We start from the raw sequence: 18,524 nt of genomic DNA on the forward strand, positions 1-18,524 counted from the left end.
TCCAGAGGCATACCGGCGCAAGTTTAGAGGCCTGCACAAGCCGGAGAAAGATTTGCATGCTGAATGGGCACACAAGCTGGATACATGCCAGCCAAGCCACTACTATGGAAGAGTTGCGACAACTGATGCTGTTGGAGCAATTCTTCAACGGCTTGTCCCCAGAGGCACAAGAATGGGTGCGAGACAGAAAGCCTCTCACCCCAACGGAAGCAGCCAGATTAGCTGACCAGCATTTTGATGCGACGAGGCATCATGGGCCCCCACCCAAGAGTTACCCTCGTCCACGGGGCCACCCAGTACTCTATCGCCTACCGCTCACACAGCCACCCCTTTCCGTCCATCACAAGGGAATCTACCACCACCCTCCAGATATAACGGACGTGCTAACATACAATGCCACACCTGCAAGCAGTGGGGACATATGGCACGTGAGTGCACCCAGAACCGGGGCAGACCGGCATGGAACCAATGCCGACCGAACCCGGCATCAAGGGCTGCTGCTCATCATTATCAACTAGAGCCAGCCGCTCAAGAGATATTAAGTGTTCAAGCCGAAGAACCCCTGGGAATCCTGCATGAAGTGATGTCAGTTCGAGCCACGGATAACCGGCAGCATCATCGCCAGCTAGTGACCTTGGAGGGGAAAGAAGTCCAGGGGCTTCGGGATTCGGGAGCTACTTTAATCCTTATAGCACCTGTGAAGGACTTTTATGCAATTGCCTATATGCTTCAGTTTAATTCTCTCCCTGCTATTTTAAGGTCTATATTGTTCGGTTCCAAATGTCAAGAATGAATGTATTTTAAAGTGTTTTATGTCTTTTTGTAACCATGTGGTTAATGGAGTCTGCCTCTAGCGCTGGATAATTGAATTACTTCCCCCTTTGTCTCCAGGATAGAGGCCTCTATAAAATCTGCTTAAGCCAGATTTAGCCATGCTGACAGGGGTTTTAAAAGATACTTTAGTAACTTTTGAACCCCTGGTCTGATTCATGCCATTTTTTAATATGTTGTTCCCCTGAATGGATTGATTGTGAATATGTAATTTTTATGTGAATGTGATGTATGGTTTTATAGTTATGAATGTTAGGTAAAAAGTATGTTAAACTGTAAATGTTCTGGCCAGCAGATAATTGAGCTATGTATATTGCTAAAACTCAATTATCTAGCCTGGCCCAGAGGAGGAGTTTTGTGTTGCATAAATTGTGAGTTCTGTGTGCCAGTAAATCAGTCTTGTTCCAGCATTAAGTTTTGGCTCATGTGTGGATTATTCGGCGATTCCAGGGATATTTCTACTTGTGGAATATTGGGTGATTTTACTTTTATGGGAAGAAGGGAATGCTTGACGGGGATATTTTCTACTACCGTCACAGCACCCCATTTGGTTCCAGGTTCAGCACACACTGGCGGATCAGTGGCAGTACGAGTGGCAGGGGGAGCAGTGTACCGACTACCCACTGACAAAGTACATTTGGATTGGAGTGTGGGAGAGGGGACTGTAGAAGTGGGCCTCATGCAGAACTTACCGGCGGATGTTGTGCTGGGGAATGACTTGGGCCAGATGACCTCTGCTTTTATACCCCAGGCTCCACACCAGGAAGCACATCCAGTGACCACACGGCAACAGGCTCGCACCACGGTTCCACCAGCACACTCTGAGGCTCAGGTAAGAGACCATGACCCCCACACGACACGTATGACCTGGGATACCCCAACTAAATTCGAGGCAGAGGTGAAGTTAGATCCCACGCTACAGATATACAGGGACAGAGTACACACCGATCAAGCCGGGTTAGAGGGGGAGCGGTACACATGGGAGAAAGGGCTACTTTATCGCATTGCTGAAAGAGGAGTGAGGGGGGGGGGTCGGTCACAGTGACGACTAAACAGTTAGTAGTTCCCCAGAAGTATAGGCAAGAACTGCTTAGGATTGCTCACAACATCCCCTTGTCTGGGCATCTAGGGATGACACGTACCCGATACAAGTTGACCCACGCTTTTTTCTGGCCAGGGATCTCTAAGGATGTGAGGCAGTACTGCACCTCCTGTGACATTTGCCAGCGAGTGGGCAAGCGAGGTGACCGCCACAAAGCCAAGTTATGTCCTCTTCCCATTATTGAGGAACCCTTCAGTAGGGTTGCCGTAGACATAGTGGGGCCCTTACCCAAGCCCAGTCCCTCCGGGAAAATATATATTTTAACCGTAGTAGACTATGCCACCAGGTACCCCGAGGCTATAGCCCTCACCAATATTCATGCCAAAACTGTGGCAGAGGCCTTAATGAAAATATTTTCCAGGGTGGGGTTTCCCCAAGAAATCATCTCGGATAGGGGCACCCAGTTTACCGCCGAGGTCACCCAACAACTGTGGAAGATATGTGGCATTAAGCCAATAGTAAATTCCGCGTATCACCCCCAGTCCAATAGTCTATGCGAAAGGTTTAATGGTACGCTGAAGCAGATGCTCCGTACGTTTGGAGAGGCTCATAAAGACTTGGAACGTTTTCTACCCCATCTGCTCTTCGCATATAGAGAGGTACCCCAAGAGTCGACAGGGTTCTCCCCTTTCGAATTGCTGTTTGGGAGAAGGGTGCGAGGGCCGTTAGACCTAATTAGAATGCATTGGGAGGGAGAGAGTAGCCCAGATGGGACCCCTATTGTATCTTACGTACTGGAGTTCAGGGACCGCCTGGAGGCGCTAACTCAGGCTGTGCGCACCAACCTCCAGGCGGCCCAACAACGCCAGCGCCGCTGGTACGATAGGGGAGCCAGAGACCGCAGCTTTCAGGTGAGACAAAAGGTCTTAAAACCCGTCCGCACAGACAAGCTGCAGGCCATCTCGCAAGGCCCATACCAGGTGGTGGAACAGAGATGTGATTGGCCCCTGCTCAGGGGTAGGGAAGAGACGCATGCTCCATGTGAATATGCTCAAACCCTACCATGAGAGGATAGAGGACGTGGCGGCGATATGCGCCTCCGCCTCTGAGGATCAGGAGAATCTGCCCGTACCTGACCTATTAGAACAGTAAGAACAGACAGAGACCTCCAAGGGGGTTCAGCTGGGAGAGCGGCTAAGCCCTCAGGAGCGTGCCTCAGGAGCGTGCCCAGGATTGTAGCTAAAGGGGCTACCTTCTCCAATTTGCCTGGGTACACTCCGCAAGTCACCCACCGAGTCGAAACCCCGGGACAGCTACCTATGCGGCAGACTCCATATCGTGTCCCTGAAGCAGTCAGGGCACATATGAAGAATGAGATTGAGGAGATGTTGCAGCTAGGGGTTATCGAACCTTCCGATAGCCCCTGGGCATCGCCGGTAGTGCTGGTACCTAAGAAGGACGGCACGACATGTTTCCGGATAGACGAGCTGCTAGATAAGATGGCACGGGGCCAGTATCTCACTACCATAGATTTATGTAAGGGATACTGGCAAATTCCACTAGCCGAGGATGCCATCCCCAAGTTGGCGTTTGTCACCCCGTTTGGCCTGTATCAATTTCGGGTCATGCCATTCGGGATGAAAAACGCCCCGACAACCTTTCAGCGGATGGTAGATCGGCTATTGGACGGGTTCCAGGAATATGCATGCACATACTTGGACGACATCGCCATATATAGCCAGACCTGGGCAGAGCACCTACAACACATAGGAGCCATTTTGGATCGTATCGGAGAGGCAGGGTTAACACTGAAACCTAGCAAGTGTCATATAGGGATGGCAGAAGTGCAGTACTTGGGCCACCGGGTGGGGAGCGGGCAACAGAAACCCGAACCAGCCAAAATTGAAGCCGTAGCCAAATGGCCCACCCCTAGGACAAAGACCCAAGTGCTAGCGTTTCTAGATACTGCAGGGTACTATAGAAAATTCTTGCCCAATTATAGTGCCCTGGCCAAACCCTTGACTGACTTGGCCCGCAAGAACCCTCCTGGGCCCCAGAGTGTGATCAGGCATTCCAACAACTAAAGACTGCTCTAACCAATGCCCCTGTACTTGCTGCTCCTTATCCAACTAAAAGATTTCTAGTCCACACAGACGCTTCAATGTTTGGATTGGGAGCAGTGCTGAGTCAAGTTGGAGCAGATGGCGGAGAACATCCCGTAGCTTACCTGAGCCGAAAGTTATTGCCACGCGAAGTAAGCTACGCCGCCATTGAGAAAGAATGCCTGGCCGTGGTGTGGGCCCTCAAAAAGTTACAGCCATATTTGTATGGACAACCTTTTTCCTTACTCACAGATCCCAACCCGTTGGTATGGCTACACCGTGGCCAAGGACAATGCCAGGCTGCTGCGCTGGAGTTTGGCGCTGCAGCCTTTTGACTTTACAATTCATTACCGGCCAGGGAAGCAAAACGGTAACGCCGACGGGTTATCTAGACAAACTGAACTTGAAAAGTGATCTGTGGGTACTCCCCCGGACATCCCCAAGCCGATCCGTTGGGATCAGACTGTGTATGCCGGCTTGGTTCTGGGGGAGCATTGTGGCAAACCTAGCCACTTCAGACTGTAGAACTGTGTCTGTAAAGGTTGTCCGTTGTCCTAAGCACTGCTGCCATATTGTGTTTTAATGTAAATTGCTTTCTGTATTGAACTGTATGATTGCCTGTATCCTATAGCATTCGTATGCTAGCAGCCGAAAGCCGCTAGCATTTACATGGTGGTTTCACGAACAGCAACTTTCCCGGCTGTTCGTGAAACGAAATAAGTACCGAACCCAAGCCCACACACTGAGGGTCGTGTGGCGCCAATTAACAGATTGCAACATTGTTGCAAATCGGTAGTTAAGTGTTTGCCTAGGTGGCCGTCGTTTAACTACCGACCACGCGGCGGTCGGCCATCTTGGATCCTTTGTTTCCCCAGCGGTGTTTTGTCGTCGAGTGCCTGGAACTGAAAACGGCTTCTCGACGGCACGAACACCGCTGTACTTCCAGGCCGTTCGGGAGCTCCGATCTTTCCCTATTGTGGTTCCCCATCGGTGTTCGGTACTTTCAGACGATTTTAGTAATAAAGAGTATTTTGTGCGCCGTTCGGTCGTTTTAGCTGGGATCTGAGCGATACTCTCACGAAATGTGTACTCAGACCCCAGCTATCTACCGAACGTCCGTTCGTGCAAATAGAGGGAATATTATTGAAGTTACGTATTTTCATGTGAATTGCCGGTTCTGCTGCACGGAGGGATAATCCACTTAACGGTGTATTTCAGTGGGCGTGTCCCTCTCGTGCAGCAGTGCCTGATGGGAGAAATGCTCCAAATGTTAAGTCCCCCATGTAGTCCCCTACTGTATTACCCCTGCTATGACAGTACGGAAACCCCTTGCATGGGGACCTGCATAAATATGGGAAGCTGTGAATAAAGACCTCAGTTGACTCCCAGCACTGTGTTTCGTCCGGTTACTGGGGGATTTGGGATATTGCCTTACTTTTCAGCGCTGACTGTGGATTTACCTTTGATGCCAGCGGAGAGCGTGGGATTTAATATTGCCGCTCCGCTACACCTAAATCATTTGCCATTTGGCTTATCCCTCCTGGAACATCAACCCTGTTACATATCTTAGTATCATCCGCAAAAAGACACACCTTACCATCAAGACCTTCTGCAATATCACTAATAAAAATATTAAAGAGAATGGGTCCAAGTACAGATCCCTGAGGTACCCCACTGGTGACAAGCCCAAGCTTTGAATATACTCCATTGACTACAACCCTCTGTTGCCTGTCACTCAGCCACTGCCTTACCCATTCAACATTATTGGAATCCAAACTCAAAGATTGTAGTTTATTGATAAGCCTTCTATGTGCAACAGTGTCAAAAGCCTTACTGAAATCTAGGTAAGCAATGTCTACTGCACCACCCTGATCTATAATTTTAGTTACCCAATCAAAAAAATCAATAAGATTAGTTTGGCATGATCTCCCTGAAGTAAACCCATGTTGTCTCTGATCTTGAAATCCATGTGTTTTTAGATGTTCAACAATCCTATCCTTTAACATGGTTTCCATCACTTTCCCCACTACTGAAGTAAGGCTTACTGGCCTATAGTTGCCCGACTCCTCCCTATTACCTTTCTTGTGAATGGGCACAACATTTGCTAACTTCCAATCTTCTGGGACTACTCCTGTTAACAATGATTGGTTAAATAAATCTGTTAATGGTTTTGCTAGTACACCACTAAGCTCTTTTAATAGCTTTGGGTGTATTACATCAGGTCCCATTGACTTATTTGTCTTTACTTTTGACAGTTGAAATAGAACCTCTTCCTCTGTAAACTCACGTGTAATAAATGACTCATTTATCCTTTTTCTTAACTGAGGTCCCTTTCCTTCATTTTCATCTGTAAATACCGAACAAAAATATTCATTGAGGCAGTCAGCTAGACCTTTATCCTCATCTACATACCTTCCTTCTTTTGTTTTTAATCTAACTAATCCTTGTTTTACTTTTCTTTTCTCATTTATGTATCTAAAAAAAGTTTTGTCCCCCTTTTTTACTGACTGTGCTATTTTCTCTTCTGTGTGTGATTTGGAAGCTCTTACAACTTGCCTAGCCTCTTTCTGCCTAATCTTATAGGTCATTCTGTCTTCCTCACTCTGGGTTTTTTTTTTATAATTACTAAATGCTAACTTTTTGTTTTTTACTATTTTGGCCACATCTGCAGAGTACCACAGTGGTTTCTCAAATTTTTTGCTTTTACTGACAAGCCTAATGCAATTTTCTGTTGCCTTCAGTAGTGCAACTTTTAAATAATCCCATTTCTTTTGGACTCCATTTAAATTGCTCCAGACTGATAATGACTCCTTTACACATATTCTAATTTTAGAAAAGTCTGTTTTTCTAAAGTCTAAAAGTGTGACTCAGTCACTGTTCTTATATTAAACCACACTGACTGATGATCACTGGATCCTAAAAACTTTCACCTACAGTAATATCGGATACCAAATCTCCATTTGTTAACACTAAATCTAGTATGGCCTCTTTACGAGTTGGCTCCTCAACGACTTGTTTTAGAGACAATCCCAGTAGGGAGTTTGGAATATGTGTGCTCCTGGCACAAGTAGCTATTTTTGTTTTCCAATTCACATCAGGAAGATTAAAGTCACCCATGATGATAACTTCCCCCTTCATTGTAATTTTAGCTATTTCTTCAACTAGTAGATTATCTAACTCTTCAATTTGTCCTGGGGGCCCATAAATCACACCTACATGAGTTACTGTGTGATTACCAAATTCTAACGTAACCCAAACGGACTCTATGTTCGCCTCACTAACCTTTATTAGGCTAGATTTTATGCTATCCTTCACATACAGGGCCACCCCTCCCCCTTTCTTGTCTTCCCTGTCTTTTCTATATAAAGAGTACCCTGGTATTGCGGTGTCCCAGTCATTTTTCTCATTATACCATGTCTCAGTAACAGCAACTAAATCTACACTATCACTTGCCATTATTGCCACAAGTTCATGGATCTTATTCCCTAAACTGCGAGCATTTGTAGACATGACTCTACGCTTATCATTTTTTAACACACTTGCTACAGGCATCTTCTGTCCTTGTTTTGGGGGACAATTGGATTGATGTTTTATCACCCTTTTGCCCCCCCTCCCCCTCCTAGTTTAAATACATCCTAGCAAAACCTCTGAACTGCTCACTGAGAACATTTGTTCCCTTTTGAGAAAGATGCAAACCATCTTTTTTGTACAGTTTATTTCCATTCCAAACAGAGCTACCATGAGCAATAAAGCCAAATCCTTGCTCCCGACACCATTCACCAAGCCACAATTTAAAGTCCCTAATACGCATCCGCCTGTCATTCTGAGTGTTATGCACAGGCAGAACTTCAGAGAATGACAGTGTGGAAGCAACCTACCGTATATCATTGGCAAAAACACTAAAAACTTCCTTAACCTCTGAAACCTCATTGCAAGCCAAGTCATTTGTCCCTAAATGGACAAGTACATCCAATTCCCCTTCCTGCTTTGCTTGCTTAACAATATTACAGACACGTCTCCTGTCTCTGTGAGCAGTAGCTCCGGGAAAACACCTCACAAGACCACCATTGTCCATCTCCACACCTCTTATGATGGAATCCCCCAACAACAACTGCTTTCTATTAGGCCTCACCATAGTCTTCAAGCCCCTCTGCACAACGCCACCAGCCTCAGTGCCCCTCTGCACAACGCCACCAGCCTCAGTGCCCCTCTGCACAACGCCACCAGCCTCAGTGCCCCTCTGCACAACGCCACCAGCCTCAGTGCCCCTCTGCACAACGCCACCAGCCTCAGTGCCCCTCTGCACAACGCCACCAGCCTCAGTGCCCCTCTGCACCACGCCACCAGCCTCAGTGCCCCTCTGCACAACGCCACCAGCCTCAGTGCCCCTCTGCACAACGCCACCAGCCTCAGTGCCCCTCTGCACAACGCCACCAGCCTCAGTGCCCCTCTGCACAACGCCACCAGCCTCAGTGCCCCTCTGCACAACGCCACCAGCCTCAGTGCCCCTCTGCACAACGCCACCAGCCTCAGTGCCCCTCTGCACAACGCCACCAGCCTCAGTGCCCCTCTGCACAACGCCACCAGCCTCAGTGCCCCTCTGCACAACGCCACCAGCCTCAGTGCCCCTCTGCACAACGCCACCAGCCTCAGTGCCCCTCTGCACAACGCCACCAGCCTCAGTGCCCCTCTGCACAACGCCACCAGCCTCAGTGCCCCTCTGCACAACACCACTAGCCTCAGTGCCTCTCTGCACAACACCACTAGCCTCAGTGCCTCTCTGCACAACACCACTAGCCTCAGTGCCTCTCTGCACAACACCACTAGCCTCAGTGCCTCTCTGCACAACACCACTAGCCTCAGTGCCTCTCTGCACAACACCACTAGCCTCAGTGCCTCTCTGCCTCTCTGCACAACACCACTAGCCTCAGTGCCTCTCTGCCTCTCTGCACAACACCACTAGCCTCAGTGCCTCTCTGCACAACACCACTACCCATAGTGCCCGTCTCCATGACACCATTACACTCTGAAAGTGCAGAAAATGAATTATGTAGAGCAACAGACTGTGCAATATGCCTTTTATCCACAACTCTAAGTCTACCAGATCCTACAGTAATCCATCTGCCATTCCTAGTATGTCTCTGTGGCAGTGGCTTTGCAGCAGTTCCAGCCTGAGTTTGTTTACCAGATAATTTACAAATCTCAGACTTCAAAAATACAATCTCCTGCCGCAAGATCGAGAACTGTCTACAGATTAGACAACAACCAAACCTCCAAAAAGTGGAACGCGAAACAAATCCTCCTGAATACCTCAGATTACCTCCAGTTTATCTCCAGAATATCTCCAACCACACACACTTAGAAGCAACCAAGCTATATTAGCCAAGCTAATGACAACATCCCTTATATACTCCTAAAATCACCACCCACTAGGAATGTTTAACACCTGGGTAGGCCTCTGCTTATTTGCAAACAATAGCTAATTTAAACAGCAATCAATAGCAAGTAGCTACCTAATCAAATCAAATGCCTTATAATTACCAACAGGAAATCAAACCTTGTGCAATCAGTAACCTTTGTGAGCAATATATTACCTTCCTGCAGAGGGATTTAGATAGGCTGGGGTACTGGGCACTTCGGCGTAAAGAATGCACAAGCAAAGTATACCCTTAATGGAAGCAAATTAGGGATAACAACACACGAAAAGGACTTGGGAATTGTTATAGACAACAAACTATGCAACAATGTGCAATGTCAATCATTTTAAGATGTTTTAAATTAAAAACCCCAGAGGTCTCTTTTGTCCTTTAAAACTAGTAAAAATAGACTAGAGTGGGAGATTACAACAGAAAGATAGGGATTGAAAAAATGAAATGTATTTATTATTTTTTTTTGGTTTTTTTTATGTGCAGATAGGTACAGAACATCAAACTCCACAACAGCGTATATAAAGATATACAGTGGCATGAGTAGTTGCACATTTTTTGTTATACATAAACAAGCTTAACTGAGTAATCTTCATAGGGGAATTAGATATGTATGTATAGATTATAACATGCTAGTCAAGTACGTCTAGGTTGAATGAGCAGATGTTAGTTAGCCAAGTTTTAAGAAGGTCAAGACAAATTAAATAAAATGATAAACATTCAAACAGTATAGGCTATAGCAAGCTGAGTAAGCCTCGTGCTGGTAACCTAATGTGGTCTAAAAGAGAATGCATGCATGTTGCAGAGAAGTTAGATTAATTAGAGTGAGAGGCTTCGATGCGTAGATTAAATGTAACCTCAGGCAAAATAATATAAAAGCGCGAGACAGAAAGTACAGATTAATGACATAACAGAGCAGGCTTCATTGCCATCTTGTAAGGCAAGTGAGACCTCCAAAGTTTTCAGGCATTGTTAGAGTCCCAGGGTGGACAGGGATGACCCCACCGGCCAAGTGAGGGGGAGCATGGCAATCACCTCGCCGATCAAAATGTCCGACCAGTAACTGACAGGCAGGATAGCAGTGCAGCGGCCGTCCGCCCCACTCACCACCCGAACAGGCCGTGGTCGACTGAACATTTGTCACGAGGGGGTAAAGCACAAGATGTGGCTCGGTACCCAGGCCAGGGCCCCTTGCTTATGTGGGCGGTCATTCCTTAACGCTTGATGCCGAGCTAGGCTGCTTAAATGAATCAAAAGGCTCTTAAATTGCGAGAGCCGATCTTCCATGTGGCCAGCCAGCATGGCGGCTCGGCACCGCCCCCTGAAATTTATTTCGAACTTCAACACCATGGTCCCACATGGTCTAAATCAGGACTTTGAGCTATGCCACTTTTTTTAATACAGTTTTTTTTTTTAAAATATATGTTTTTCTTTTAAATGGGGCTACTATGAATCTTAAGAAGGTCTCCATAGTTTTTTATATTTAAGTTGGAGGAATAAACCAGTATATACAATATAGTCACTCTTTTTAAAAGGTGCTTTTATTATCACTATAAAGCTATGCCACTTTTTTGGTGTTTTCTTTACCACTATATCACAATCCATGCACTCCAATGACACAAGAGGTGCGACCAGGAAGTACGCCCAGAGTGGAAAGCACAATGCGTTCAAACAGAAGATACCACCCGGAAGAGACTGTTCTATCACGAGTAGGGAAATTTGATAGAACACCGGCAAGCTTTAAAAAGACGCAAGGGAGACTCTGGACACCACACTGACTGAGGAAGACGAAATGACTTTTGGACTACCAGAGAACTTTTTAGGCATAAGCAAGAGACCGATTGGACTCTCACAATACCTTTTTATTGCATTTTATATTTTGTTTTATAACTTATACCGAATAAAGGATCTTCATTGAAAAGAAGTATCAATGCCTATTTCTACTCAGAACATCTGCTAACCCCTATAAAAGAGTCCCACTGCGCTTTCCATGAGAGCCATATGTGTGAATTTGGCTCCAGGTTTGTGAGTAATACTACTGATACATGTTATATTATACAGACTTTATTGCACTCTTATTTCGCTATAGAGATAAGCTACAGATGCTCCACCTGTTGTATGTAGAATTTATGTAGTGGTTATAATGCTTGGAATGATCCTTCGAGTGGTAAGTACTATAATTACAATGATATTAAAGAGTCATTTATAAAAAAACAAACAAAAAAAAAGAAAAAACTGTATTGCTGCTGTAACAAAATATATACTTAGTGTTGATATATACTATTTAGTAATTTGACCTATTGAATCTGGCGGTTTAACTGTGCTAAGGTAAAACACAGCACAACTAGAAAAAATGCTCAAGCCAACTATACCAGATCCAAAATCACGCACATTATAATAGGAAGTGTTAAAACGTTTTTAACATGTTTTGTATTAAACACCAACTTATGTAATATAACCCAGAGTTAAAAAGGATAAAGCAGAATGCAACTAAAGGAAGATAAACTGGCATGCATCTTTCTGGATACATGCTATTTTATCCAATTCAGGGAGTACACATGTGCTAACAGTGACTCATTGCAACCTGCAAACACTAACTCAATTGGACAAGTAAATTAGGAACTAGGACCCTGCACTGACTTCATATAAAACTGCCTTGCTGCCAATCAGCTGGATACACTCTGAAAAGTGAAATAATATGATAATATGTTCCTGCAAAGTAAAAAGGTATGGAGCAATTTCATTTTTAACATAAGCATTTAAAAATAGGCAAAAGGTTAAATTAAAATGTCAACAAGATGCTAAAAAGACACCTAAATATTTATTCTCTTTTTAACCTTGTGCATTTTACTTACTTCTACAAAGTTTCCAGAATATACTTCTTCCAGTGTCACTTCTAAATCAATAACAATGTCACTGCCTCGCGGAATATTTCTGTCCTGCTGGCGAGGATTCCCTCCAAACATGAACCCAAAGTCTCCAAAGAAGCTACACAAAGTAACAAAACATCATTATTTCACTTTAAAGCACAACATGGGTTACATGTACCAACTGAGACACGTTTCATTTACATGTTCAGTAACCGGACTTTAAAATACATGTAGGCACTTGTAATGGATAAAAGTTGCCTTACATCAACATGCAAAGGTAACTAACGGATAATGAATGCTTTTATAACAGTTTATAATCCTTTTAATTATATATTATATATTATACAGAAATACATTTTTTATAAGTTTGTCCATCTGACATCCTAATGTCATGAGTTTGGAGCAGGAGAACCCAATATGCAGAATACCAGTAGTGAAGTATAGTAAAGGAGAATCCAAAGACGTGGTCAGGTAGAAGGTAAGGTCAGTACAGGCAGCAAAAGTTCTAAAGTGAATGAACAGGCAGGGTCAGAAGTCCAGGAATCAGTAAGTAAAGGGATAACAGGACTAGTGAACTCAAAAAGTGTAGGCACACAACTGAGCACTGAGATGTGCTGCAAAAATAATTAAATAGGGAGTGGAATGCACCTCCTTCCTCATTAGTTTGACTGCCCCAAACTGCTCCGCCCCTTTCTCCATAACGCCCGGCGTATGTGGCATGCAAATTGTCTAGAAAGTCCAGGGACTCAGTTCTATGCCGGCAAACAGGACTCCAATATCTGGATGTGAAAAGTAGATGTGACGACAAACCACGATTTGGGGAGCAATCTGAAACATTGGGAAGGCGAAGAGGTCGGAGACTCCACTGAACGCCGACACGCCGACCTCTGAGCAGGGAGATCACAGCAAGCGGACCAAGCAGTTTTGGCACCGATACATGGAATGTAGGGTGGATATGGTACGAACTGAGAAGTTCCAATCTCACCACCAATAAAGACAGGATCTTGCTTATACGAAAATGGCCAATGTACTTATGTTATAACTTTTTCAAGGGTTAGGTTAAGTTATGGTACTTAATAGAAAGTATAACTTTTTGATCAATGGTGTATAAAGGTGCTGGTTGTCGTCTGCGGTTGGCATAAGGTATGTAGGTTAGCTGACCATCTTCCAAGGCTTTTTGTGCACGTCGAAGCCCACGTGAAAGAAGCAGCAACTGGGTTGAAAAAAAAATAGGAACTGGGGTGAGCGTTGGCAGACCAGGAAAAGATGAAGGAAAAAAATCGTAATTCAGGAAAATGGGTGATGTATGGGTATAATCACATTGTCTGTTATGATCGAACTCTGCAGTCACTTGAAGATCCTTCTAGTGATTTTAGATATGTGGTATAGCAGCGTAGAGAGGTCTCTAAGGTTTGATTAGACCGCTCCGTTTGTCCATTGGACGGAGTATGATATGCTGATAGAAAGAGATATGCAAAGTTTGACAGAAAGCCTTCCAGAATTGATAGGTGAATTGCACATCTCAGTTTGATTAGATATATTTATGGTATACTATGAAGTCTGAATATTTCATTATGATAGCGAGTGGCATTTTCTTTTGCGGTAGATACCCTTTTGTGGGTATGAAGTGAGCCATTTTTCATTAGGCGATCAACTACCACCATTATGGAGTCATTAACATTGGAGTTGGGTAGGTCAACTATAAGTGGATATGACTCCACAGTTAAAGGAACTGATTTGGTGTTAGTTCCTTTAGTGCGAGTACAAACGGGACAGGTTTTACGTCTTTAAATCAAGAGGGCCACGAAAAATATGTGCAAAAGGATATCCCTCAGGTGTGAGTGGTAGAGTAGACAGAGTGGCATCTTTAATTTCTTTAAGAAAATGCGCTGTTATTCCATAGAAGTGGTGATCTTGTAAGATGGTTTCTGCTCACTTGACTTTAGGGGAATCCAATGAATGCAGTCGCAAAAGGCGATATGCTTTCTTGTTATGTTTTCTGGGGCGGTAGGATACATGAAAAAAGAATGTGGCGAAAATAAAAGCCCATAGAGATTGACATGGGTTAAGCATTTTTGTGGTACGTAAATATTCTAAGTTTTTGTGATCCATATAGATGGTCACCTAATGCTTAGCCATATCCAAAAAGTGTCTCTATTCTTCTAACACTCTTTTGATGACAAATAACTCCTTGTCGCCCAGGTCATAGTTAAGTTCAGCGTTCGATAAACTCTTGGAATAGAAGGTGATGGGATGCAATGCGTCGGGTTTCTTTTTCACTTTGTGGTAAAATTGCTCTTGTTGCCACATCATAGGCATCTACTTCAAAGAAGAAAGGTTGTTCAAGGTCAGGCAGATGCAAGGTGGGGGCAGCAGTAAACTGTTTCTTCAACATGTCAAATGCCTTTGTGCCATGGGATTCTAAATTACTTTGCTTTTCTTGGCAGTGAATGAGGGGAGCGAATATATATTCTTGGGTAAATTGCAGGCAGATTAATTTCCGATACTCTGTATCTGAGGTGTTGTCTTTCCGTCTGAGGTGTTGGCCACGAGAGGATTGCTTCCAGCTAACGGAGGTTCAACGGAAATAACAGCCAGGGGTCAGAATACAAGGAATCAATAAGACAAGGGATAACAGGACTAGTTAACTCCAGAACTGTAGGCGCATAACTGAGCACTGAGGTGTTCTGCAGAGGGGATTAAATAGCTCATGACATGCCTCACTCGTTAGTGTAACTCCCCCAAACTGCAACGTACAAAAGGTCTAAAGCTGGGGTGCCCAAAAGCTAGATCCCCAGATGTTGTAGAACTATGACAAAGCATCATGGAAGCTGTAGTGTTAAAACATCTGTGGATCTACCTTTTGGGCACCCCTGGTCTAGAGGGCCAACAAACTAATCCTGAACCAGAAGCTTGAGGCACCGTGCTGACGATTCAAAGTTTTGTCAGTTGCTTTCCAGCGCACAACAGCTCCCTGTAAAAACCCTTCTGTCCCTCCGCACTGGGTCGGGTCCGCCTCCGCCCCCTCATCAGCCGGAGTGGGAGACTTAAGTGGGAGACATCAACGGCCGCGCTCGCATTAGGATTTCCTCGTAGAAAAGCAGTATACAATCCTTTCCTGAGGGGATTCATTGTATAGTATTACACAGGCAACTCTTAAACGGATCAATTCATTCGGGCGCGGATTAAAAGGCATTGTTTGCTTTGTACCAGCTAAAATAGATTTGTGTAGAAGTCTAACACACACTCGCTTATTTCAAAAGCTCTACAGTTTCTAACTGCGACAATGAGCTCCAGTTCAAAAGACCAATCAACAGTTTGAAAAAAATAATAATTCTTACTGAGAAAATACATCTCCATGGGAGCTTTGATGACCATCTTTCAGACCTTCCTCTCCATATGCATCATACTGTTTTCTTTTTTCTTCATCAGAAAGCACCTGAGAACATGGATAAGCAATTGTAAATAATATACAAACACAATATGTGCCCGCAGTTCTGGGATGCCAATGTCATTTGTTGGGGGGGGGGGGGGGGGCAACTAGCCCTCAGTACACAATTACAAATATCTCAGTATATCAAGCTGAAACATCTCACATTCAGATTCCAACCACCATGACAACTTCAAATCACTGATTAGTGGTTGGAGTTTCAAATATAAAAGAAATAGAATTGATGATGGTGGCACTTGATATTTGTATTAATACTTTTCTGACATTGCTTAAATCAGGGGTGTCCAAAAGGTAGATCCCCAGATGTTGTAGAACTACAACTCCAATGATGCTTTGCATGCCCTTATAATTTCTTAAGAATGGCAAGCATTATGGAAGCTGTAGTTTTAAAATATCTGGGGATCTACCTTTTGGGCACCCCTGATTTAAAGGGACACTATAATCACCAGATAAACTACAGCGTAATGTAGTTGTTCTGGTGCCTACTGCCTGCTTTTTAATGTAAACATTACCTTTTTAGACAAAAGGCAGTGTTTACATAATGGTCTAGGAACACCTCTACTGGCAGCCACTCAGATGGCGAACAGAGGTGCTTCCTGGGTCAGTGCTGCACAATGCTCTGCATGGAGATGCTGAATGTACCTCAAAGAGATCATTGATCCAATGCATTTCTATGAGGAGATTCTGATTTGTGCAGAGTGGCGTTGTTCATTTTGGGTTCTGAACAAGTAGTTTAAGAAATACTATTATATACAAACCTCATAGGCTGCACCTAAATCTTGAAATTTATCTTGTGCTTGAGGGTCATCAGGATTTCGATCTGGATGCAGCTGCAATGCAAGTTTGCGATATGCCTTCTTAATTTCTTTTACAGTAGCTCCTGGTGATACACCCAAGATTTTATAAAAGTCTCGACTAGAAAGAAAAGAAAGCTGCTTGAATATACACAAAGTACACAGAAGGTGAAGAAAAAAATAGGCATGATTCAGTGCTCATGAGCAAATGTTAAAGGTTTCCATGGGTGAGAATTTGGTAGGTGCTCTAATGTAACCAGTTTGATCAAGGGAATTATGTGAAAATAAACTAGCCAATAACTAACCTGTCCCTGAAACTAATCTCATGTTTAAAACATTACAGTACATAATAGGCAAATTAATTGCCGTCAAGAGAAGATATTTATAGATTCTAATTTCATTGAGAGAGAATATGTATACAGCACCCAAATGGTAAAGAGATGTTGCAATCCGCATACAATTTTACCAGTCAATGCAATGGACCTTCATTTGATCTAGTCTCTGGTATAAAAGTGAATCCAAAACTTTCTCCATCTAGCAACTAGAGCTGCCACCTGAATCACATTTTCCTAGACAATCATGACTTCCACATGCTGACTTGAAGGACAAGACTTGTGCTGTCTGGCAGTATACTATAGCCACATGCTGAATATATGATTCAAGGAACATATAGGAGGAACCTGTTACATGCCCTTGGAAGCATGTGAATTTTACTTCATGCCCAACAGTATTCATGTGCGCACATGAATTTGCATTCATCTACTTTGTAAAGATATACAGTATGATTGCTTTACAAAGTTCCATAAATAAACAATATGTTTCTGGTTAAAACAGTGGCCAGCCATTCACACCTTATAAAATGTACATTGCAATAAATACAAACTCAGTTTCAATGTAATACTGGCAGAATATCATAGTGGGGGTTTGTCTGAAACAGCTGGGGATCTATAAATGTCAATGTATTCAAGTATATCCAGAAATGTAATTGCTACGTTACCAACTGTTCTGTGATCTACACCAGGGGTAGGCAACGTTGCACTCCAGATGCTGTGGACTACATCCCCCATGATGCTTTGCCAGCATTGTGGCTCTCAGAGCATTAATGGATATGTAGTCCACAAGAACTGGGAGTGCCGAATGTTGCCTACCCCTGATCTACACTCATAATATGTAGGGTTTACCAAGTTACACAATAATGATTCAAATTCCCAAACCTAAGATTGCTTAGGTTTCAGTGTTTCTAGTTATACAATATGCAGTCATACCATAGCTCACTGCTTGCTGTCATTTCAATAAACAGATTCTTACCCTCCCATAGCCATATCAGCCAAGTACACGAACAGAAGACATAGGCTAACGGATACACGGCGGAACCTCATGGCTCAAACTTGGTGCTGTCCACCCCAATAATTAATAATTATTTCTCCCTCATGTAACCGGCTTCACGCCGTGCACCCGTTTCCTCCTCGCTTCACCAATGACAGGTCTCACAGTAACACTTGGATAGAATGCTTTGGAACCAGCGCAGCCAATCACACGCTAAAACGTCGGCATTCAGCCAGCTCGCGATTCGTTCTCTCGCACGCTGTCACTTCTCATTTCCGGGTATTTTTGTCCAATCATTGACGAAGACATGGCAGACTTAGGTTCCTGCTCACGCAGCCAATCGCTTGCTTCCAGAGTCTTTGCTCTATTTCTGAGGTTGCGTGTAGTTCCTATCCTGCCAAATGACCTGTGATGTCACAGGAATCATGTGACTACTTGATGTCACGTGGTACTTAGACAGGCAGGAAACTGTTTTATCAAATTTCCCAACCCAGTGTTCTATCATGGTGGTGTTCTATCAAAAAGACATACCCCGTGAAAAAGACATACCCCTCGTCACTTCCGGGACGCGGCCGCACCGGAAGTGACGTTTGGAGGGGGTGCGCCGCCGCGCAAGCGCACAACGACTGGGTAGGTGATTTTACAGCGAGAAGGGGACATTAAGCCCACAGTGCGCACGCGC

The 18,524-nt window shown here is 44.3% G+C and overlaps 1 protein-coding gene across 1 annotated transcript in view; it reads right to left on the reverse strand.

The window, feature by feature from the left end:
• DNAJB11 (DnaJ heat shock protein family (Hsp40) member B11) overlaps window positions 1-18,033 on the reverse strand; it is a 31,972-nt gene extending 13,939 nt beyond the window's left edge. Inside the window, exons 1-4 of the mRNA XM_063428820.1 lie at window positions 17,825-18,033; window positions 16,481-16,637; window positions 15,613-15,710; window positions 12,257-12,389 (exon numbers count right to left, since the gene is read on the reverse strand). Of these exons, the coding sequence (XP_063284890.1) occupies window positions 12,257-12,389; window positions 15,613-15,710; window positions 16,481-16,637; window positions 17,825-17,895 (459 nt within the window). The 5' untranslated portion in view covers window positions 17,896-18,033. The remainder of the gene's footprint in view (window positions 1-12,256; window positions 12,390-15,612; window positions 15,711-16,480; window positions 16,638-17,824) is intronic.
• Between the last annotated feature and the right edge of the window lie 491 nt (window positions 18,034-18,524).

The sequence above is a fragment of the Pelobates fuscus genome, chromosome 8, assembly GCF_036172605.1.
Source record: "Pelobates fuscus isolate aPelFus1 chromosome 8, aPelFus1.pri, whole genome shotgun sequence".
Classification (NCBI taxonomy): Eukaryota; Metazoa; Chordata; class Amphibia; order Anura; family Pelobatidae; genus Pelobates; species Pelobates fuscus.